Source organism: Sturnus vulgaris, chromosome 15, assembly GCF_052056855.1.
Source record: "Sturnus vulgaris isolate bStuVul1 chromosome 15, bStuVul1.hap1, whole genome shotgun sequence".
Lineage (NCBI taxonomy): Eukaryota > Metazoa > Chordata > Aves > Passeriformes > Sturnidae > Sturnus > Sturnus vulgaris.
The window spans coordinates 19,748,710-19,773,876 of NC_142257.1; the positions used below are offsets into that span (position 1 = coordinate 19,748,710).

General features: G+C 44.2%; 1 protein-coding gene across 12 annotated transcripts in view; it reads right to left on the reverse strand.

Annotated features, from left to right (window-relative positions):
• LOC148222069 (ran-binding protein 17-like) overlaps window positions 1-25,167 on the reverse strand; it is a 95,630-nt gene that overhangs the window by 49,387 nt on the left and 21,076 nt on the right. For 8 of the 12 annotated variants that reach the window (XR_015807055.1, XR_015807056.1, XM_088173990.1 and 5 more), the window contains one exon: window positions 14,005-14,159. The exons of the other annotated variants lie outside the window; for them this stretch is intronic. Coding sequence is in view for 6 of the 8 variants with exons in the window: in XM_088173990.1 (XP_088030116.1) it covers window positions 14,005-14,159 (155 nt within the window). In the remaining 2 variants the exon portion in view is untranslated. The remainder of the gene's footprint in view (window positions 1-14,004; window positions 14,160-25,167) is intronic. 12 annotated transcript variants of the gene reach the window in all.

Genomic DNA, 25,167 nt, shown 5'->3' on the forward strand with positions numbered 1-25,167 from the left:
TCAGGCAATGACAAGGAATGGTGACAGCCTGCAGCTCCCCTGGCTCTGCAGGGCAGGGCTGGGAGTGGGGCAGGGGCAGGACCCTGCAGCCCCCCGGGGGCTGGGATGGACCCTCCTGTGCCCACCCAAGAGCTGGCTCTGGCTCCAGGGGAGGGCTTACAGAATCCCAGCCTGGCTCAGGTTGGGTCACCTGGGGCCACCTCCCTGCTCCATCCCAGAGCTGAGGGCACAGGAATATCTGGAATGTCCCCAGGGAGGCAGGGACACTGCACAGCCTCTCTGCACACTCTGCCCAGGGCACAAGTTCTGCCTCCTGGGCAGGTGGAACTTCTGGCAGTCAGTTTGTGCCTCTTGTCCTGTTCTTGGCACAGAGAGCAGAGCCCGGTCCTTTCTCTGACACCCTGCACTTGGTACCAGCCTGGTCAAACAAGAAGTCCCCACGATTTCCTGGCTTGGGGGCCCTGGCACCTCTTCCTGACCACGACATCCAATCCACAGAATCACAGAAGCAGCAGAGCCAGGAAGGACCACAAAGATTCACCGAGTGCAGCTCTCAGCCCTGTATCCCCAAAAACATCCCCAAAAGCCACCTCCTGTGACTGAGAGCATGTCCAAATTGCCCTGGGACTCTGCCAGGGTGCTGCTGCCTCACTGCCCTGGGAGCCACGAGTGCCCCAAAGTGTCAGAGTCAGCCCAGCTGTGCCCAGCTGTGCCCCAAAGTGTCAGAGTCAGCCCAGCTGTGCCCAGCTGTGCCCCAGTGTCAGTGGCTGGGTCAGTCCAGCTGTGCCCAGCTGTGCCCAGCTCTCTCCCCTGGCTGTGCAATGTGCAGATTCTCACTCTCAGCTCTCACATTCACTGAGGGCAGCCCATGGTGCAGGAGTTGTCACCAGCACCACTTCAATACTGTCACGCAGCAGGATTTCAGTTTTGGGAACAGAGGACCCGAAGAAGAGATGTTAAATGCCTTAAAATCAGCCCTGATTATTGATTTTCCATATTCACAGGCTAAGGAATGTGTACAACAACATCAACTACTTTTTTTCAGGAAGTTCTAAACTCAATAACACAGTTTAAAACATCTAAATGTTTAGTATTATTTGCTCAGGAAAAGGCACATTACAATGCAATTACCAAAGCAATTCCTCAATTTAAATTTACAGACAGACATTGATTTACTTCATCAAACCTCTATGAAGAGCTATACGGGTTCAGATTGCCCTAAAGAAATAGCCCATTCTAACAAGTCCATAATTCACGTTTAGCCCTACTATGGGGAGTTCTGGAGATGTTTATAGTTGCACTAAATCCTTTACAAGTATATACCATACACAGCAATAGAAAAGAACTTGAACTACCCAGATTTGACACCAATACCAAAATCATAAAAAGGATATTTTGCAAAAGAGCAAAATCTTTATCCTTCAATTTCGAGACGTTTAAAGAAAAACAAGAAGCCATGGTGACAGCTTGAAGAGAAAATTAAAACTGTGGAAGGAATTCTCTTCATCCAACATTCCAAGCACTTTTGTCTGCATCTGTTCTTTGGTTCAGGGCTGCATTTGGATGCTGAAAGATGGAGCAATAATATAAAAGCTGGAGAGTACTCGTGAGTGAACAGAGGCAATCACAGCAATTCCCATTTCTGTCTCTGCCTCTCCAGTATCAGGCAAGATGAACACACACATAAAATACTGTATTTTAAGAAACATTTGCAAAACTTTATAAGTATCTGCGAACATTTCTAAAGATCTAGAGAGGAATCTCATAATACAAAAACCAGTTTTCCAGTTTGTAAAGAAGAGAAGCAAGGAATAAAAGAGTAGAAAAATTTACAGATCTCAGAGAAATCATGGCAAGACAGCTCCTAAATCCAGGGGCCAGGCTCCCTGTGTCTTGGTCACTCGAGTGGTAAAGTGATTTAAAAGTTGAACTAAATGTAACAAAAGAAAAAACCATGAAGTTTCAGAGGAGTCATCCTCTTTCCAGGAGGACTTGAACCCCTTTTCTGGAAAGTATTGGCAGGTTCAGCATCCCAATGCAGAGAAATCCCGGGAGCTCAGGAATTCCTGCACACACAGGGGCTCCCCATGCACAGGGAAGCAAGAGATCAGAAAGGTGATGACTGCCATGAAGCACCAAATTTGGGTGAGGTGCTGGTTTTGGGGTTTTGTTTACTTGTTAAAATAATTAAAGGAGAGAGTGAAAACCTTTTGAGCTTATCTAAGAATTACATGTATTGGGAATGTAAATTTACCAACAGTCTTGGTTGCAAGTTAAGGATATTACAAATGTAGTTACATTACAGAAATCATAAAGATGGGGGAAAAATCCTACATTTTAAACAAAACTTTCAAAGTTGCTTAAGGATGTGGTATCCAATTCCCATTACAGTGCAAGAAAAATGGGCTTCCAAAAGCCCTGAAAAGACTTTGAAAATCTGTTCCTTATGTGGTGCTGAAGTTTCAGTAAAAACACAGATAGCAATTTGTAGGCAAGAAAGCTCTGTACAGTCAGGTTTTAATTATTTCTGACAGATTATCATCCCTTACCCTGCAAGCTCTGGTGGCTCAGACAGCAATGGGATATATACTTTTCATTAGAGCTGGACAAAGGTGAATAGCTAAAAACTGCACATTCTATCAGGAGTAAAAGCACTGAGGTTTTGTTTGCTGTGATTCAAGGAGCCATTTCGGTGTGAGTGTTCCAAAAAATATTCAGAGATCCACACTGAAAAGCTGTGCCATGGAAAATCCTTCTATTGACACATATGTGCACTCAGCACAGTGATGTCCAACTGCAGTGTTTGGACATGCACCTCTTATTCACATTTCACTTCTTTTATCATGACCAAAAATAAATACAAAATACTTGGGAAAGTGTTTTGTAAATCCACCTCATGATAAATGATTTCCACGTGATTTTGATAATAACCGAAAAAAACCCAGAAGAGGCTCACACAGGGTAAGGGAAGAAAAGGAGAGGTGGTTGCAGCCGAAATAAAGACAAGATACCTCAGGCAAATGCCCAGGACAGGCTGAAGGAGCAGAAGGAACTAAAACTGCTCCAGTCTCAGGATTTCCTTCCCTCTGCAGGGAAGCACCAAGGCAGGTGGGCACCTCCTGAAAGGACAACTGGACTGTAGGGTGAGACAGAAATGGGTTTGTAAAATAGCTGTGGTTAAAACACTCACTGCATGCACAGGAGGAGCAGGTGAGCGGGCTCGCAGGCACGAATCCTGATCCTGCCTGCGGCTGTAAATGTGCTGGGAATATTCCAGTGACAGAGCACAGGAACAGTGCCAGGCTGGGCTGCCCCACCAGACCGTGGGTTTGGATTGTATAGATCGATGTGCCACGATTTCACACCCAGAATTCCCACCTGCCATGCTGGCACTGGGAGGAAGAGCCTTTATTTTAATTGTCACAAACACAGCTGTGATTTTCCAGGATTCACGGCTATTTCTCACAGTCATTCAGTGAAGTGTCCGAGCCAGGCTGCAGCCAGAAATCCTTTCTGTTAAATACGATTTTCAGTCCGATCGATCAGCGCACCCGGGGCTGCTCTTTGCTGGGTGAGACACGGGGCTGGCACCGCGGCCACTGCAGCCCTTGGGGACCCCGAGCCGGGCGTGGCATGCAGGGGATGATCCCGATGGGATCACGGCCGGCAGCAGCGAGGGAGCGGGGACAGTCCCAGCCCAGCCCGGTGAAAGCCTGGTGCCATCTACTGCCAGCTCCCTTCCCTGACACCCCGCCTGTCCTGTCCTGTCCTGTCCCCGTTCCTGTCCCCACCCCATCCCCATCCCATCCTACTCCTGTCCCATCCCCATCCCCATCCCCATCCCCATCCCTATCCCCATCCCCATCCCCATCCCATCCCCGTCCCTGATTTATTCCCGTCCCCATTCCTGTCTCCATCCCCATCCCATCCCCGTCCTATTCCCGTCCCCAGACTCAGCACCTGTGCCCCTGCGCCCACACCTGTCCTGTGTCACACCTGTCCTGTGTCACACCTGTCCTGTGTCACACTCACACCTGTCCTGTGTCACACCTGTCCTGTGTCACACCTGTCCCGTGTCACACCTGTCCTGTGTCACACTCACACCTGTCCTGTGTCACACCTGTCCTGTGTCACATTCACACCTGTCCTGTGTCACACCTGTCCCGTGTCACACCTGTCCCGTGTCACACCCACACCTGCCCGCCCCAGTGATGCAATCCTGGGACTTGCTTTGAAAACCAAATCACCAATGCTCCACCTCTGAGGCAGTTAATAACAACAATAAAAACAATAACAACAGCAATTGTATTTCCACATCCCAAAGACTTTAAATTCCATCTTAATGGAATTTAAACTTTTTGTAAACTTGCAGCTCTAAGTAGACATTGTACCAAAATCAAGGTAACTTAATTTGTAAACTAATTTATCCTTTTATTATTGTATGAATGTAGTTTTTGGTGACCAAATCAGTAGTGAAAGGACAATCAAAATACGAAAAACATAATACTGTATAATACAATCGTTAAATATTGCAGAATACTAGGTTCGCACTGTAAATGTAAAGTTTTTGCTTATAGCAATTAGGTATAGCAAAAATAATATCTTGAAATATAAAAATAATACCTTCCAATTAAAAAACATCCACTCCCTAAACAACGCACTGTTGAAATGCTACAGCAGCCGCAATTTTAGCAATGTTCAGGAATTTTTGTGCTCGGTATCATGACAAGAAAAGAAGTGGTGGCAGGGAATGCAGCGGCATCGGCTGCGCCCCCCGAGCGCTCCTGCTGCGGAGCCAGCCCGGCTCATTGTGCTCTGCTGTCAAAGCACGCTCTCCCGCACCAGAGTTTAACAAATAAAATACTAAAACAGCAGTCAGTGTTGACAAAGAGCAGTGCTTTAATCCACAATTATCCTTGTAACTCTTACTACTCCTTTTATCATCCATTAGCTTTGATTCCCATTATCCCATCAAGAACTGTGTCAACGCTTTTGTCCCTGGGGATTTCCCACACTACCAGGATCTGACAGACAAGCCTGAGTGCTAAGCAGGATCATTACCTCTTAAATCCACTTATCTGATCCACTGAATAGTAAATTGAAAAGCTCATTAACAGCAACAATCTGATTTGTTTTCACGTGTGACAGGGTCATTCCAAGTCAGCTTGAATATAGCACTCGCAATAAAAACTACCCCATCTACAGCGTGGCAAATTGTAAGCTAAAATAAATATGATATTTGAAACACCTTCTTCAAAATCATTTTCAGAACCCACACATGCTCTTAGCATATAAAAATAGAAAAGTAATCCCCTCCCACCGCAGCAATGCAGTGCCCCTGGACTTCTAAGCGCTATGAAAAATTAATGAAAAAGCATTTTGGACGTATAATAATAAAACACACTTCAACAACAAAGGCTGTGCTACATATTCAAAAGGCAGAGAGGAGCCGTGCTGGGAGGGCCGGGGGAAGCTGTGGAGGTGATCTCATCCCTGCTCGGCTCCTGCAGGAGCCCCGGGCTCGCAGCCTCACCCGGGTCCCCTCCCTGTCCTGGGGAGCCCAGGCTGCCACTCCTGCTGCCCTCAGACACTGCCAGCGAGGAGCAGCCAACGAGATTCCTGCAGGAAACCCTGGGTTCAAGACTCCCGGAACACAGGGGCACAGTGAGTGCCAGATCCTTCGAGCTGCAAGATTTACAACCTCCAAAGAGAATTCTGGGCCAGCGCAGTTCTGTGTGGCTGAAACATGCACGGCCATGCCAGCTCCCAGGAGAGCAGCCCCAGCTCACCTTGGCACACCTGGCACCCTGAGGGTGGCCTCCACACCCTGTGAGTGGCAGTGTCAGGCTGTGATGTGCAGGAGCTCCTCAGCTCCAGGAACCCACCCAGGCTGGAGCTGTGGCACCTCTGTCCCCAGTCCCCGGGGGCACTGCTGGGGTCAGAGGTGACAGCAGTGGCCATGGCAGTGAAGAGAAAGAACAGACACAACACCTTCAGTACTGCTCAGTAATGATTTCACACACACTGAACCAAGGGTGAAAGCAAAGGATCCAGGGATCCTCCTTTTTTTCTGTTTGTACTATTACAACCACCTTGGTGGCATCAGGACCCTGAAGGAAGATTCCCAAGCTCTGGTGCCAGGGAATTTTTTAATTACCCGGGAAATTTTGTAGAATCACAGAAAGGTTTGGAAGGGACTTTAAAGCCCACCCAGTGCCACCCTTGCCATGGCAGGGACACCTCCCACTGCCCCAGGGTGTTCCCCAGTGTCCAACCTGGCCCTGGGCACTGCCAGGGATCCAGGGGCAGCCCCAGCTGCTCTGGGCTCTCTGCTGTTCAACTTACATAAACATGCACTTCCCAACTCCTTGAACTGTCCCAAAAGGACAAGAAAATAAATATATGGATGCAATGTTTTATAAACCAAAATACTTGCATATAAATATAGACCAAGAAAAGGGAAATAATTCAGTAATCACACCAAAACTTTATTTCCTTGTCTTCCCTACTCTTTGGCCTTAGACATGTTTAACTTCTCTTTGCCTTTGGAGGTCTTCTCTTTTTGGCACTATCATTATAACTCTGAAGAAGCTAATTATATCAATTCTTAAATGTGAAGCAGATTACAGAACTGGGAAGCTCAGAATATGAGTTCCTAAAGGTTGTATGGCTCTGTAATGACAGTCACAGAAATTCAATAACTGCACTGTATGCAATGTACTCAAACACACCCCATGAAACAAATTAAAACAGAGCAATGAATCTCTCACACTGTGCAAATAAGAAAACACAAGAAAATGTTAGTTTCTACAGTTTTCATAAGGGCTATTATAATGAATTAAGATTTTGGATAATGAATCTTCAGAAGATTACAGTAAAGTTATTACCCGTAGGCACAGTGTAAATGCTGGAGATGTTATAACTTCCTTGAAGCTCTCCAGGCCTCGCTGCACAGAACCATCACAGCAACATTAAAGCTTTTTGTCACGAGCACTGGGGCACCAGCAGACCTGCCCCACATTTCCCTCAGCCTGGAGAGCACGTGGAGGGAGCCTGGCTGTCCCTGGAGTGGTTTTGGGAATCCAAACAAAGCAGGGGGGTCCCACCCCCACCTCCCTGACCAGCAGCAGCCACCAAAGCTCCAGACTAACACCAAAGCTCCAGACTAACTCAAGTGGCATTCTTGGTGTTGAGTGCCACAACACATTTGTCATTTCCCCTACTTTTTAAATCACATTCAGGTATTTGTGTTTTCAGCACTTGAAAGCTCCATTATAACACAGCAGAAACCCAGCTGCACATCCCACTGACAGCTTCAGGAAATGGAACTGGATCCCCTAATTGGACTATCAGGGTGCCAGGCCATTCATTTTACCTCCTGATCAAACTGAGGGCTTCGAAAGCCCTGGATTTTATCTCCTCTCCTTAGCAGAGGAAATCCTTGGTCACTCCCACTCCAGACCAGCTGTCTTGAAAAGGTAACACCTCAAAATACTCTTAGCTCAGAGCCTAAACCAAGAGAACGAGCTAATATGTTGGATGAAAGTCTCAAATGAAGGAACTCTCCAGACAGGCCACGAGGAAAAGGCTCGGTTGTTCCAGGCAGGATCTCTGAAGGCTCAGGGACTTTTCAGCTGCTTTGTCCATGGGCTCCTCTCCCATCACTGCTCTCTGTGTTTGTAACACCAATCACATAAATGGCACACACGATTTATTGTCCTACCTCTAAACCTACCTTACCATACTGCTTGGTTATCCTCAGCTGCAAGGGAGGATACCTTCACACAACATGCCATTTACAAATCAGATTGTTATTCTAACCAAGTGCTCTGGTTTAGGGGAAAGGGTAAATGTGTGGCTCGTGCTTATTTCCCTCCTAGTCTGTCGAAATATTCTGCCATCACAAGCTCAGACTGTAAGAGGCATTAACAGTTCCCACAAAAGCTGTTTTCCAGGCCCTGGTCCCCAGTCCTTCCCCTTAGCTGGAGGATTCAGAGGAGTCTGGGGTGCCAGAGTGATTAACTCCCTGCTTCCTGCTCTAGAAAATGTCCATATGGTGCCAGCAATAAACCTTCTCTTACATGGAAATTGAGCTCTATTTCAATTACTATCTCTCAGCTTTTATTTACTTATTTATTTATTTCTCCTTTTCTTAATCCATGTTTTCTGAAAATCTTGAAAGAAAATGTACAGTTCTGCTGAAATGATACAGGAGACCTACTATGAACTAACTGCTCTTATTACTGATGCAGCCTGAAAAGCATTCTCTGTGGAAAACAAAGAATAAGAAAAAGGAAATGGGTTTATCTGCTAGGTTTTCAGTTAGCCATTAGTTAAAAGGATGTTTAGCTTAAATAGTCTTGTTTAGACTTTCATTTTTTGTTAAGCACTGTTAGAGTTTTAATTCCACTCTCCCTTGTGCTCCCCTTCAGGGCTTAAAGAACAGATATTACAGTGAAAACAGAAGTGCTATTAACAGCTGTTACTTTTTGAACATTTTTCAGAAGATTTTTGGTTTTTGAAGTGCAATTCTGGGCTGCACTTTCCATCAGAGCTATACACTGCACTGCAGAAATCCAAGCCATGTATGCAGTCCAGGACTGGCTTAACAAGAAGCCAAAATGCTGGTTTAGAATCCTTGGTGATTGAAATGAAGCACTACTGTGAGTTACAAGAGTGTATTTGTGCCAGTCAGAACACTCCAAAAGATCCAGAATTACAGGGATAGAAATAGAAAGGAAATGCAGGAATTGAACAGCAGCAATTCACACTCTGACTTGCCCCTATAACTATTACAAGTGTGCAGCTAAATTTTATTCAGATGCTGAATTGTATCTACATGAGTGACCCACTCAGCACACTCGTGTGCAATAAACACCAGCACTCAAGAATCGACATCACTTTGGCACATAAAAACAAGGAATAAAAATCAGAGCTACTTAGTATGGCTCTAAAATCTCAATCCAAAACTATTGCAGTGTACTGAATAACAGCACTGCAGGTGTTCTGCATCTCAGACCGAGCCCCAAGCACATGAAATTCAGCAGGATCACATCTTCTCAAGAGGCTTTGACCGGGCTTGGACATGACAGTGCTTTTGCACATTTATCCCAGGGCATAAGGAGAGGTGTTATAGCCACCCCAGCTAATACCAGCAATTTGAACAAGCCTCTTTGGCAAGGCAGAAATAAGATAATTGTTCAACATAGGCCGGCTCCTCTGAAATACTGGCAGCATTGCCTCTAATTATAGACATCTGTCATTGCTAGGCACTCAGCAGTAACCCTGACATCAATATACAACACGAGAGCACAGAGCCTGCAGGCACAGCGATGGGCGGGCAATCATCTGCTCAGCCCAGCGATCTGTCAGGGCTCCTGGCCACAAATAGCTCTTCCGTTCTGTGTCCTTAGGATAATATGTTGATTTATCTTAGATCCTCTAATATTTACAGTCTAGGCCATCTACTACAGCACAGGGACAAAGCTGCTGCCTGATGGAGGCAGTCACTGCCATAGCTCACAGTGCCAGCCCCTCGGCTCCTGGGCAGGCACCTGTGCCCAAAGTGCCCTCCCCAAACCCACCTGGGCATCTCCAGGTGCAGGGCACAGGTATGGCTGTGCCATCCCAAACCCACCTGGGCATTTCCAGGTGCAGGGCACAGGTATGGCTGTGCCCTCCCCAAACCCACCTGGGCATCTCCAGTGCAGGGCACAGGTATGGCTGTGCCATCCCAAACCCACCTGGGCATTTCCAGGTGCAGGGCACAGGTATGGCTGTGCCATCCCCAAACCCACCTGGGCATCTCCAGGTGCAGGGCACAGGTATGGCTGTGCCATCCCCAAACCCACCTGGGCATCTCCAGGTGCAGGGCACAGGTATGGCTGTGCCCCCCAGCCCACTCCTCACCTCCCAGCCTGGAGGATAATTTTTATTTCCAGTGTGAACCCAGAGAATTTCTGTGCAAAGCGAGCACAGTGAGTCCCAGAGTTCCCCGAGTACAGAGCAGGGAAGCTCTGCAGAATTATCTTCAATGTGCAATCTTGAAACAGAAATGGCATTAATGCTATAAAGTCTGCTTACAGATTAAATACTTCACCACTGCTGAAAGGCAAGCTGACATATGCTGCTAACCAAGAAATACAGCTTCTTGAAATGTACAGGTAAATATGGATAATTCCTTTTTAATTCTAGGGTGAAAATCTTGCAGTCTTTTTTTTTTTTTTTTTTTGGTCTTAATTTGAAAATCCATCTAAGAAACGGGCAAAAAAGATTGTAAGTTTAAACTAATTAGGAATTAACTTCCTTACAATTATCTTAATTTGTTATTAACAAAACCAAGATTTCTTAGTATGATTCACAACAGCCTGTGCTGAAGAGAAACTATTAATTACTCGATAGACAGTTAGCTTTCAAGTGAGCTGCATTTTAAAAACCTCCTTTAAAATACAATTGCTAAATGCCTTACAGTGCTGTAATGTGAGACAGGTTCAAATCTTATTACTTCACTGAAATTAAAACCTAAGTTTTAATACTGTTCAAGTCGAACAATGATTCCACACTTTATTGCTTTTGAAATCCCTTGATGATCATAGGAAAAAATGCCCTCGAGAAAAAGAGACTCTGTTTTCGATAAACAGAAAATACAGTTTGCACTCTTAGCCTCTTTGTCATCACAAAAAAGGATTTAATGCCAATTCTTTAAAAAAAGACTTTTTTCACAAAATGTGCACCTTGTGTGCCATTTGTAAAATCAGCTCACTTTCTTTTATTTATTACTGCAGCGCGGCAAGGCAATAAAGCAGCTACTGATAGCTAATAAATTACATGCCTTTTAAAACAATTCTCCAGCTACAAAAACTTGTACTACAAAGGCTTACATTTACATGGTACATCGTGTGAAGTGTCTACATTTATGTTCTACTTAACCACATAAATCAAATCTGACCCTTTATTAAACAGACAAGCACAAACCAGGGGCTCCACATAAGATTAAACAAAAGGTAACTTTTTAAGGCTTTCCTACAGATTTACATAACTGAACATAAAATTTGCACCAGTAGTTCAGGTGAAAGTATTTTTTAAATAAATTGCATTTTTAATTAATGCCTTTCGAGATACCTTCAGGAAAAAAAAAGGTGAGCACCATTTTTCAATTACAGCATGGTAACACCGACTTACACCTGAATCTAAAAATTAAATAAGGTTCTCAATAATGATTGCAACATATTACTGTAATATAAAACAATAATTCTCCAGCACATACCATGCAAACCACGATTTGTATTTTTAATTAAAGTATCAGAGCTTTGGGAAAGCATTTCTTTGTTAAAACAGATTTAAAACAAAAAACCCTGCAGTTTTATTTCCTCATGCATCTCTCCAAGAGATGCTTTCAATTAGACATGTCTATTAAGCTCGTTGAAGTGCTCTGAACAGTTTTCCTCCATGGCCAGCCCAGCCCTCCCTGCTGACGTGCACTGTCCTTGCCTCTCCATCTGCATTACTTTGGGGCTGATGTGCTCGACTGCTTTCATAAATTTGTTCCTTACAATTTGATTGTCTCATAAATCATTGAACTAAGCATTACTTTCTTTTAATTGTCTCTCTATCATCATGCAGCTAAAATTCAGATGTGTAGTGGAAACATCATTTCCCCCACTCACAATGATTTTTAGAGCTCCTGAAGCTTTGGTTTTGCTTTGCTCACACAACTTTCCCCCTGCAGTTGGGAAATGGCAGTTCTTTAATCGAGCATGGAAACAGATCTCAGCTCCCCACCCGTGAAGCCAGGACAGACATTGGTGCTCCCTGGAAGAGAACACCCCTGGCAGCACCGGGATTGCCCCCAGAGCACCCCTCCCTCTGAACTGACATGCTGTGGGGCACATCTCTCACTCTGGCCAAGCACTGATGATGCAGAATGAGATGGGAAATACTTTCCAGACACTTTTCCACCCCTCCAATCCTAGGTTTACCTTGGTAATGTGTGTTTTCTTGTATTTTGCATCAGCAGTTAAAACCCCAAGACAAAGGCATTCCTTATCTGAAGCAGACAAAAACAAGGTTTAGCAAACCAGGACAACAAACAAAGCAGAGCCTGTGCTTTCCTAATTCAGGTCAGTCTGTCTACTTGTGGGGATGAAATATTGGTGCAATTTCAAGGTGGTTGAGAACAAGGAGTGCATGAAGCCTGGTGTGTCTGTACCAGGAGGGTCCTCTGAGGAACAGGAGTCCTCAAAGGAAAGAGAATTTAATAGGACAGACCCTTAAAAACTACAGTGAGGTTCAAGAGGAGTTACAGATATTTTAAATATAAAAACACACTGATACTCAAACACCAAAAATTCACCAACTCTGAATTTCACCCAAGAATTGAAGCTAAAACACAGGGCACTGAAATCAAGCAAGATCTCAGGAAAAAGAAACTGTCTGGTCTGACCTATGAGCACACAAACTATTTAAGGAGAAAGTTTTCAATCTTTAACTTTTACTGAAATTAGGCAACTAAAAATCTATTCAAAATTTGTCAGAGCATACTATTAGTCAAGAAATGCCAAACACAAATATGCAGTACAGATAACACAGCAACAGATCCAGCTCTGGATCACCAGCAGGGAGCAGAATTATAGTTACATGAGTATTTATCGAAAAGCTAAGAGTAATAAAAAATAATGAAACCAATCAATCAAAATTGGTCAAGAACCCTGATCAGTGATTATTCTCAGTAACACATGGGGAGCTTCAGCTGCAGCCTTTGAGGCTGAAGTTGGAAACAAAGGGTGACACCCTGGAGTCGTGCACAGGAAAGCACAGCCTGCCTTGGCTCTGGCAGGAGACACACAGACTCCGAAAATTTTTAAATTTTAAAATCTAAATTTTTAGTTCATGTCGTTTAGCACACATATTCAGATGATTACATTAATATCTAAACAGCAATCTAAACGTTACTGTTATTCAGCAGAAATTGGTTGTTAAAGAAAGTGCATAAGTTAGAATGGACTTGTGCTGCTAAGAGCTCGTTCAAAGAGAGTTTATTCTATTAATGGTACTTAAATCATCAGATTCCGTGCACATTCTTCTAAGATCTAAAATAATATGATTTTATATTGACTTACATACTGCAGCTTTTAGGTACCTTGTGATCAGCCACTTTATTGTGTAGATGATATCTATACAAATCATTTAATACTTAAATTGATATAAAACCCTGCTTCAGAAATAGAACTTTAGTTCCCAGAAGACGTCTTTCTCAATAGAGCTACATGCCTCAAGAAACAACTCGTCAGTAGTGAGAATGCTCTGGAGAAATAATGTGGAACTTTCCTCATGGCCTTCCTAACTGCAGTTCTGTTGATCCAAATTGATGCCAACTGCCAAGGCTCCCAACAAAGATGATACAGATGAAACCCGTGTGAAACACAGCCCTGCAACACTCGGGGTATTTTCCCCTCCTCGCTTCACAAGAAGGGCAAGTGGAAGAAGACAAAACCGTTTGCCTTTCTGTGATGTTTAACAAAAGTGCATTCAAGTCTGGAAAGTGTACCTCAAAAATCCCTTCCTGTACGTGAAGCAGACCCATATCAGGACATCACTCACATTTTTGATTACTCTATAAGCACACGAAAGCAAATGCCAGAAAGATCTCTGCACGGTCTAATAGAAATAATTTTGTGAGGATGTGAGTACTTAATGAAATATGAAGCATAGCCCAACTGCTGTTTGTTCTGCAAATTTGATTTCAGGATATGGAAAATGGTTGTAGAGAAGATAACAGTCTGCACTGCCCCAGCCTGCACAGTGCCTGGGTGAGACAGCTTATCACTGCTCCTTCCTGTGCAGATGCACAGAGGCACCACTTGTTCTGCCTCTGCTGATCCAATTAGGTATGAAAATCACACCCTGCCACACCACACACTGGCAAAGTCTAGCACAAACCCGAACCAGATGCTCTGCAGAAAATGTTTGTTTTCATTTTTGTTCTGACTTCAATACACCTCTTACCTAAGGGGGAAAAGCCCCAAGCCTTCCTGGATTCAAGTTCTCCACAAACGAGCCCAAGTCGTGCCCCTGCAAGCATTAAGGTTGTGAGTCCAGCATTTCCTGGGCACTCTGGAAGCCAAGGAAGCCCCGTGGCTCCGGGGGCATCTCTGGATACTCTGAAAAGGAGCATTCAACAATTAGCAATGAATTTTCTCGGACGTCGCCGTGTGAGAGGAGCGGGGTCGTGGCAGCTCTGAGCAGCTGTGGACACAAGGGGCAGCTGGCTGGGACTTGTTCCACTGGCTCATCATAAAGGGTGGCAGTCACCCCCCGGGAATTTCTCCTTTCTCTCACCCAACTTCACATTCCGTGCTTTTGGCAAAAGTGCTCAAACAAGAAGACTTTCCATACTATTATTTATTACCTACCTTCACTCATCTGTTACCGACTTGAAGACAGATACTGATATTTTTCTGGGGTAAAAGCGCTGCTATGATGAGTTTTATTCCTAAAAACTGCTGAAGGAACTTTATGAAATGTCTTAATTTAGCTACAGAATTTTAGGTTTAAATTGAGAGGGGGGTATTTTTCTTTTTTGGCCCAAAGTAGACAAGCACAGACTCCTCACACCTCGCTCCCTAAAAATCTCTGTATTTATTTTCTGCTATAAATGTGTCGGCAGCGCCGTGCCCGTGTCAGGAATGACTCCAGGGCAGCCTGGCAGCGCCCCTGGAGCGCTCCCGGTGCCACCCGAGGGCTCACAGCCTGCCCTTCATGGAATCTGCATTATTCTTTACTGGAATTCGCTCACACACACAAAACGTTGTTTTCGGGCCATGGTTTAACCGAAATAAAGACTGGAAATGCTCAACAATCGACTGTGCAGCTGGAGAGCTGAGGTAGCACGGGATTTTCCGTGAAAAACAACCATCGGCAGCCCTTGCTCGGCACGCCAGGGTTCGCGATAAAAGCAGGGCAGGGCAGGGCAGGGCAGGGCAGGGCAGGGCAGGGCAGGGCCATAGCACAGGGGCGCTTTTTCAGCCCTCGGTTTTATTCTGGTGATCACAGGCGGTCAGGGCAGAAACGGCGGGGCTGCAGTCTCTGAACGGCTTCACTGGGTGAGAAACAGCAGAGCTGGTCCCTCCGGGCTGGGACCCCCGAGGAGGAGGAGGAGGAAGATGGGGAGGAGAAGGGGGAAGATGAGGAGGAGGAAGATGAGGAGGAGAAGGAGGAGGAAGATGAGGAGGAAGAAGATGAGGAGAAGGGGGAAGATGAGGAGGAGGAAGATGAGGAGGAGGAAGATGAGGAGAAGGAGGAAGAAGAGAAGGAGGAAGATGAGGAGGAGGAAGATGAGGAGGAGGAGGATGAGGAGGAGGAAGGGGAAGATGAGGGGGAGGAAGAAGAGAAGGAGGAAGATGAGGAGGAGGAAGATGAGGAGGAGAAGAAGGGGGAAGATGAGGAGGAGAAGGAGGAAGATGAGGAGGAGGAAGATGAGGAGGAGGATGAGGAGGAGAAGGAGGAAGATGAGGAGAAGGAGGAAGAAGAGAAGGAGGAAGATGAGGAGGAGGAAGATGAGGAAGATGAGGAAGAGGAAGATGAGGAAGATGAGGAGGAGGAGGCACCGAGCCCCGCTCGGGTCCAGCCTCAGCCGCCCAGGGCCAGCAGCCGCAGGGCAGCCCCAGGAGCAGGACCAGCATCAGCCGTCCCCTGCAGAGCCGAGCAAGGAGCGAGGGCAGGGAAAGGAAACGCGTTATGTGTGCACCACATACCTACAGAGAATTTTTATTCCTGTCCACATTAAGCGGTGCTCCAAGACAGCAAACCCAATGGGAGAGAAATATATCCATCAATTATTAAAGGAATTAAATGGAAAACATTTTGATGGCAAGTGATAGACTCTAAACATGTTTAATTTTAGAGCTAAAAAGCAATACTATATATTTTAGGTAAAAATACTAGTTGACAACGCATCCCATTTGACTTAAAAATCAACTAAATAAAGATTAGCACATCAGCATGAGAAGAAAATTAACAGTCTATGGCAGATGAATCCTCTATTGCACCTGTCCTCCACTGTGCAAAAGAACATCAGCCTGCCACTGATTATTTCTTTTTGACATGATTTATCACCTACTATTCTTTAAACTTGATAAAGCAAATTAATCTTTGATTGCAGGAGCCACTGGAGGTTGTCATTAGTCATGTAGTTTGGTGAGGCTGCATGTGTTTCATTTACCAGTCACAAAGAAATGAAAGCCCAGCAGCCATCGCTGCCTGCTCCCAGTGCCTTCCTGAGCCACCCAGGAGAGAAGACAACTGAATTCCAGACGTGGGATATCATCAGGACTGACCCACACCAACACAGCACGGCATTTGCTTTTCCAGAAACAATGCTGATGCCCTAAAACTGATGTTCTCAGGAAGCAAATAAATTCGAATGAGCAACAATTTGATCTGATTAACATATATTTCAAGCTAGAAGTCTACCGAGTTGTAATCAATAATGTGATTTTATGTATTAAAAAATTAAAATGGAACCTTAAATAATTGTGTACTCGTCTAGAAGTCATATTGGAAAAATCTCAGGCAGCCTAACCAATGTCACAAACTGGAAATCCTTAAATTCGTGAGCTATGGCTGGGCCATGCCCTGAGCTCTGGTGGCCAGCACGTTCCAGCGCCTTTGACACAATTGCCGAGCTCAGCTCTTTGCTGTTCCCAGGCAAGGTGTGCCGGGAATGTCCCTGTGACCCGAGCCCAGCGGGCACAGCACGGCCAGCAGCTCACACAGCCATGGAAACAAAGAGCAGCATCCAACAGCTCAGGCTGGGATGCCATCACTATCCGTGCCAAAATTAATTGTTGCTACTTTGTGTTGAAGAAATAGCTCAAGCTATTCTTCAATGTCTATCTACAGCATGGAAGTTGGATAAAGATTTACAAATTGCTGTGAGGTGCTTAATTTGATGTGTAAGTGGTTTGTTGGTTTTGGGGTTTTTTTTTGTTTATTTCTAAATGGAGTAATTTGGAAGTGTTTATATGAAAATTACATTTCAGCACCAGAGATGCAATTTGTATTCTAGAATTAATAGTGACAAATACAGATAATAACTGCAGGAAAAAAAAATCTACAGAAATATCACCACAGGAATCTGTAGATATTTGAGAAAGCAGAATAAAGAGAGCCACTGAACTGTGAATTATGAGTAGTAGTTTTCCATATACAAATGCATTTTTTAAAAGTGAGAATCTCTACATTCAGTAGATTTTCCATTTTTTTCCTTAGTTGCACGGATAATTTTATGTTTATTTAACAGAAATACGAATACAATAATTTACTATTCATATATAAACGCACACTTATTGTTTGGCTCCATCGAGGAGCTATAAATTTCATCTATTGAACATTAGCTAAAAAATTACATGTGTTTATCATCTAGATTATTCTCAGATTAATAGAGATAAATGACAAAACATAATCAGCACCAACTCTGCAACTTAATCATTGCATCTGAGCTATAGGAAACACTTAATTACTCTCATTTACTAGGTGCAATCTAATGAGGAGACATTAGCCAAATGAAAAGAATGCGGTACAAACAAACAAAATAGTTACACCATCATTAAAAAGAAACTCTGACAGCGCAGGTGACAGCGTGCAGGATAAATTACCATAATGTCCTAAAAGCTGAGCTGTCAGCAGCCAGTGCCGAGCGGAGCCCGGGGAGCCGGGACTGCCTGAGCCCCGAGCTGGGACTGCCTGAGCCGGGTCTGCCTGAGCCGGGTCTGCCTAAACCGGGTCTGCCTAAACCGGGTCTGCCTGAGCCGGGACTGCCTGAGCCCCGAGCTGGGACTGCCTGAGCCGGGTCTGCCTGAACAGGGACTGCCTGAGCCGGGTCTGCCTAAACCGGGACTGCCTGAGCCGGGACTGCCCGAGCCGGGACTGCCCGAGCCGGGCTCATCCATGGGCTCTTAGCGCGGCTCTGAGCGCGGCTCAGGGCTGGGAGTGGGACAGGGAGAGAGCCAGGGATAGAAAAACAGGGAAATAGAGAGAGGGGAGAAATCCAGGGATAGAAAAACAGGGAAATAGAGAGAGGGGAGAAATCCAGGGACAGAAAAACAGGGAAATAGAGAGAGGGGAGAGATGGAGTGATAGGATAGAGCCCTGCCATGGGCAGAGTGCATCCCAAAACACAGCGAGAAGAGCTCGTGTGGCACTGCTGGAGAGAGCCCTGATGGGCAGGGCGCACCCACCTGTGCCTGCCCCACCCACCTGTGCCTGCCCCACCCACCTGTGCCCCACCCCTGCTCCCACAGAGCCGCCTGAGGGGGCTCCTGGCCCAGCCCAGGTGAGGCCGGGCACTGCCTGTCCCCAGGTGAGGCCGGGCACTGCCGCCTGCTCACACAGGCACCTCCTGCTCTTGCACTCGCCTCATCTGGACGTGTCTGTGGCTCGCGTTCTCTACAGGAGCACACAGACCGAAAAAGCCATGCAGGGATGGCCCGGGCAGGTGTGCCAGGTGTGCCAGGTGTGCCAGGTGTGCCTGTGGCCATGCCCACGTGTGCCAAGCTCCTGAGGAGAGCAGAGCACCCCATAAACACCCCCAGCCTGGTTTGCTCCCAGGGCGCTGCTCTCGTCCCGGGGGTGGCTCAGGGATGAAGCTCGTGGAACAATTCCTCTGGTTTTCATTTGACCTTTCAGCTTGCTCTGCTGAGCAAGTAAACATTCATTAAACTTTGAGAAACTGCAGAATTTCAGGTACCTGGGGCTGGGTCCAGCTGAGACTTCTTCCATACACACATTCATCTTCTCTCACCTTTATTCTGAGAATCAAGGTCTTAAGTGATAGAAAAGCTGGAGAAAATGCAGTGAGGTTGAAAGATGAAACTACTTCATCTATAACAGAGCAACCATAAATCACCCTCAGGTTGAGGGAAGAAATGAACTTTAAGAGTGTGAAATGATAAACCTGAGAATTAAAGAAAATTTTAGATTCCAAATGCAAGAGAAGAGATCCTATTATTAAGGAATCCGATTTTCAGGTTCTGCTGATTTCCACGGCATTAATGCTACTCATTGTTGCCAAGGCTTAGGCCAACGTGCATTTCCATTCATGTATCTCAAATATTGCTGCAGAAGCACAGTCCAGAACATCCTGCTCAGACACAGAAGCCTAATTTGTATTTTATACAATGATACTTTCCTTTTCCTCACTCAGGTGTGCACAAATCCACATTAACAAACCCTGTTATTCACCTTGTGTCTGCACGGGCTCCAAAGGAAACTGGAAGGGTTTTGTTTGTAGAATTCAGGTATCACCTACATGCAAATGCATTTGAGAGGGATAATTAACACTGCACCTTACACTGTCATTCAAGCAGATTTCAGAATCCTTTAGCAAATATATCACAGAGCCATTTGTTCAGCAGAAGGACAGAAGAAGGCGGAAAGGAATGACAGAGAAAGAAATTCAACAGGTAATAAAATATTTTGGAATCGGTTTCAGAGAGTCAGAATTGAATTTGGGTGCCTTTTGCTGCCCTTGTAATTGGGGATGGCAATCCCCTGTCAGTGCTTGCATACATCCCTCCAGAATTCCAGGCAGACACTAAAACCCAAACAATAAATACTCAATAAATACAGACCTCAGCACATCCCTGTGCCTGCACACAAAAATCTGTCACACCTTGAGCAAACCTTCTGAAAACAGAGCCAGAGCTGCAGCCAGAAACCAGAGCTGAGGGTGGAAAGAGATAATATTAACCCTGACTGAAGGCACAATTAAAGAATTTGCTGGGGGGTTTGTTTAGTTGGTTTTTGGTTTTTCGGGGTTTTTTTATTTGTTTGGTTTGGGGTTTTTTTGCAAAAATTTATGTTCCTTGAATTTTATACTTTGGGTGTTTTTCCTAAGCTCTACATAGGAATCAGCAATTTCTTTAAAGAGAATTAAATACCATTTGTTTTCCCAAATCAAACAAGTAAGGATGCAGAAAGAAATGCAGCATTTTGAATTCATGTACCATGGATGGACTACTCTTACATGAGGTTCATGTTGTTTTTCAGGTTGTTTTGTTTTTGTTTTTTTTTTTTAAATAAGGCTGTGTTTAAATAGTGGGCTGGTAAAATAAAAAAAAACCCAAAAAACAAAAAACAAAAACAATTTTATCAGGCTCCTTCCTGTGAGGACAAATGCTCTCCTAAAGGCCCTTTCCTTGGTTGCTGATGGACAGCCTTAATTAAAGATATGACTCAAATATCTTGCAAGCAGTTAACAAATCCATACTTACAGAAAATGAAGTGGGGAAAAGGATTAAGGGAAGTGTGAGGAAAGATTGCTCGTGCCTGACTGTGGGACCTGTTAGCAGGTAAAGACAGGAATGTGTGAAAGACCAAAAGTGTGTTACAAGTCTTCTCAAGAAAATAACGTTTATTGCCTTTCAAAGATGACATATTCTAGTAATTCTGTGTTTATTTGTTTAAGTAGGCTTGAAAATCAAATTTTCAATACTAACAAGAGAAAAGAACGAATAAGAATTATTGAAGTGCATACTAAAGATCTTCTATATATTATGGACATGTAATAGGATTTTTTTCCTCCATCATAAGATATTGCAGGGGTGGACAGATAAATTACTGTCTGTATTTATAGAATAATAATGAAAAACTATTCTTAAAGGGAAATCCTTCCAGATTTGTAAAACACTGGTGACAGTAGCAATCAAACTAAGAAAAAGCAGTCAGTCTCTGACTGATAACCTCATACATTTTTATGATGAATGAAGTACATTACAGGAAAAACAAATGTAAGAAGTTTGTTTAAAAAATACTCTGCATATTCATACAGTACCATGTAACAATAAAAAAAAATTAAATCTAACCAGATTATCATTTGCTTTGCATATAACAGTGAGTAGCTGTAAAGCACCATCATTGAGGAGTATTAAAAAGATATAAATTCAGTTTGGTTGAGAACAGTTGATAGACTCAAGAGATCATAATCTCAAATACTGATGTTAGCTCATGATGATGCTTAAAGGTTACAACAAATATGCAGACTCTGAAGTCCCTGAACTACATAAAACTTGTTTTCCACAGAATGAAGGCTTAAACATTTGCAAAATAGGTTAAAATGACTACATTAAAAACTCAAAACACTGATAAAATTCCCTCATTTTAAGAGTAGTAATTTCTTTTTATCAAACATTTCCTAATTCAGTTTTATAACAAAATTACTCGTGAGCCAGACAGGGTATTGGCCTGTGACCTGTGAGTAATGCACCAAAATCAGGTGATAATAAATCTATGGGCAAGCTATTATTTAGATTTATGATTTAATGAATGGTGACATCTTTCACTGCTTTCTGAAGAAACGAGCAAATCATGATGTCCTTTTCTTCCTAAGAAGTCTCCTTGGCAGCCATCAATGGAGGGTGACCCTAATTGATAACCTGAGCTGGTTTTACATTCTGGTACAAATCCAGGGTCACCAGGTTAATCCTGGCCAGGCCACAGCTCCTGGGAACACCAGGCTGAGGCTGAGGCTGATCCCAGAGTGATCCCATTGTGATCCCAGCATGATCCCAGAGTGATCCCATTGTGATCCCAGTGTGATCCCATTGTGATCCCATTGTGATCCCATTGTGATCCCAGCATGATCCCAGAGTGATCCCATTGTGATCCCAGTGTGATCCCATTGTGATCCCATTGTGATCCCATTGTGATCCCAGCATGATCCCAGTGTGATCCCATTGTGATCCCAGCATGATCCCAGAGTGATCCCATTGTGATCCCAGTGTGATCCCAGCGTGATCCCAGTGTGATCCCATTGTGATCCCAGTGTGATCCCAGTATGATCCCAGATTGATCCCAGTGTGATCCCAGCGTGATCCCAGTGTGATCCCAGTGTGATCCCAGCGTGATCCCAGTGTGATCCCAGCATGATCCCAGTGTGATCCCAGCGTGATCCCAGTGTGATCCCAGTGTGATCCCAGCGTGATCCCAGTGTGATCCCAGCATGATCCCAGTGTGATCCCAGCGTGATCCCAGTGTGATCCCAGCGTGATCCCAGTGTGATCCCAGTGTGATCCCAGCGTGATCCCATTGTGATCCCAGCATGATCCCAGTGTGATCCCAGCGTGATCCCAGTGTGATCCCAGTGTGATCCCAGCATGATCCCAGTGTGATCCCAGTGTGATCCCGGCTCCATCCCCGCTCTATCCCAGCTCCATCCCCGCTCTATCCCAGCTCCATCCCTGCTCCATCCCCGCTCTATCCCAGCTCCATCCCCGCTCTATCCCAGCTCCATCCCCGCTCTATCCCAGCTCCATCCCTGCTCCATCCCCGCTCTATCCCAGCTCCATCCCCGCTCTATCCCGGCTCCACCCCGAGGAATCTCCAAGCCTGGCGCAGTGCAGCCCTGGCTGCTGCACCAGGAACACGAGGAACGGCTTTAAATGTTTGGTTTTTTTTTTTTTTTTTTTTTTGCCACTCTGTACTCAATAGGGGTAATCAATTGAGATAAACTACTGAAAAAATTCCATCAGCCGCTATGTAATAACTCCAGTTTAATAATCATTGAACACTGTTGTAGCCAAAGTACTGCAGCCTTAAATCAAAGATCACTTCATATCACGAGGTCTTAAGGGACAATTTTGCCTAAGAGTATATGTGGCATGCTTAGATATTAGCATAAAACTACAGTCACTACAGTTATTTTCAATACAAAAGGTTGTCTACAAATCAAAATTAAATCCCCTTCACTTTATTCAGAGTAAATGGCTGCATAAGGATGCAAACAAATTAACTGAAAGCTTGAAAGTCAAGTTCTCAATTACTATTTAACAGCAACTTTACTATATTTGAATATAATTTACTGTATACTTAGCTGTTTTAAAATGGAATCCAATACTGTATAATAAAACCCCAAATAGCACAACAAATGATTTATGATGATGCATATGTACAAATACTTGGGTCTGAATAGTGCTGTTTCTGGATATATTGCTAACTACTGTACCAGCCCAACGTCTAATAAATCATTCATGAAAAGCCCAAGCACACAATTTGCTCTGCTACTGCTCAAAATGTGCCCGGCTCTGGAGGCCTGCTGACACAAAGGCTTCAGGGGAGCTCCTGCTGCAGCTCCTGAGAGTTGAGAACTCTCACTTAAATGAAGGTATTTCCATAGACACAGGGAAGGAGATAAAACTGGAAAAGTTCTAAAGCAGGCTTTACAATCACGGAATAAACCCAGGAGTTCGTCACTTCAAATCCTGTCAAAACCACACAATCACTTTGCTGACCATCCATTAATTAATGCTATGAAGTAGCAGCACACCTGTATGTGCAAAAATAAAAACATCTGCAGTAGCAGAGAGGAACAGATCTATAACATCACCTGTAACAGTGATGAAGTGCTCTATGCAGAGTGTTCTATTTGCAGCAGTGATTCATGGTGCTGGGCAAAAAACTGCTGACACGCCGAGAAGATATTTTCCCGTAAAAGGTTGAAGTCCTTAAGCAGCAAAAAACACCAACGTCCATCATCTTTAAACTCTATTGATTTCTGGTGAAGATTTAAAAGGCTGTTTACTTATTTCCCATCATTTCTGTCGGAGCTGTAACAATTCTCTTCCCACTGAATAAACCTCTCATGATCCTCTTGGTGATTAAGGTCAGACAAAATGTCAAACTCCTAATGCTAAGTGCTTTCACATTAAAAATTAATACCAAATCACCAAGTAAAATCCAAACAAGAAGTCAGACATGTAAACAGAACACAATGAGGGCAATACTGACCATTACAAAAAAGAGCTGTAATGCATACATGAAAAAACACTTGGCAACAGGTAAGAGTGCATTCCTTCACTTTTGCATCTTTAACCCCCTTCCTTATCTCAAGAGTTATTGTACTGTGTTTGAGACAATCCTTTTAAAAATCCTTTTTCCATTAAAGCTGGCAGTCACCTCCTCTATTTACTCCCAAATGCCACTTATTATACGACTGAAGTATTACAAGGATTGTTTTTATTCCATTCTGAACTTCATCCAGGACGAGAGGATTATTTTTACAGCTGCTGCTGAATACAAAGCCAGTACACGGGTAACAAAAAGACATCATAACGACCCTCTAAATCAAACTGAAACTTATTGCTGATTATCTATGCAGCTTTTTTAGCCATTGACTATATACATACACAAACAGAGGAATGCAGAACACAGCTCTGGGAGAGACTTCCCAGGGCTTTTTATCCAGACTGCTTCTGCTCCAGCAACCAGACCATAGTAGTGCATTCATAAACTTAGCAAGTGCAATCCTGAAACTAACTACTTTCTTCAGCCTTTTAAACAGTTACTCATCTCTGAGGGAAAGCATGAAACCATCCAGTACAGAACCAAACCTGTAGGTTTGGGAGCCTGCAAGAAACTACAGAACAAACCACCAAGGCAGATCTCAAATAAAGTGCCAGGACATTCAAGTGCAAACACTGACTTTGGTGTAACCAAAGGAATTTATTCCAGAGTTTCCTTTAAAGTTTTGGCCCACCTTGCCAACTGACCTACAAAAGATTGCTCTAGTTTAAATGCATGAACACAAATGAGAGACTCACAGGTGCTGGGGTGAGGAAAGGTTCTCTCTGTACTGCCTGGGTTCTGCCACGTGTACAGAAAAGTCAAAGTTTCTGCACTGAGAGTGCCAGGAGGCATGGCAGGAACGAGGATGGTCATTCTGTGATAGGCTTTAATATCAAGCTAGGAATATTAACAAAATGCAGTTGGTTTCCACCACTGATTATAAAAAAGCCACAAAATGCAGTGAGACCAAAGTTGTTACTCTTCTAATTAATAATTATCTGGTGAGCTTTCAAATCAAAATTACTACAAAGGAATTAGGAGCTGTTTGTTATATTCAAACATTGATTTGGTTTGTTTTTTAAGTTTTACCTTGCTCCTACAAGACTTTGATGGGAGTCCCTTGAGAAGGGTCCAGGAATATTGACTGAAATACAAATCCAAGTGGTTTGGTTTGTCCAGCAGACAGGATACCAAGGACAAACTGAGCCAGGCCCACGGCCCAGCAGTGCTGTAACAGAGAGAGCAGAGGATGCAGAGAACCCTTCTGCACTGGTTCCATGAAATATTGAACGAGAAATTTACTGTTCCCATAGCATGTGCCCAATGTCC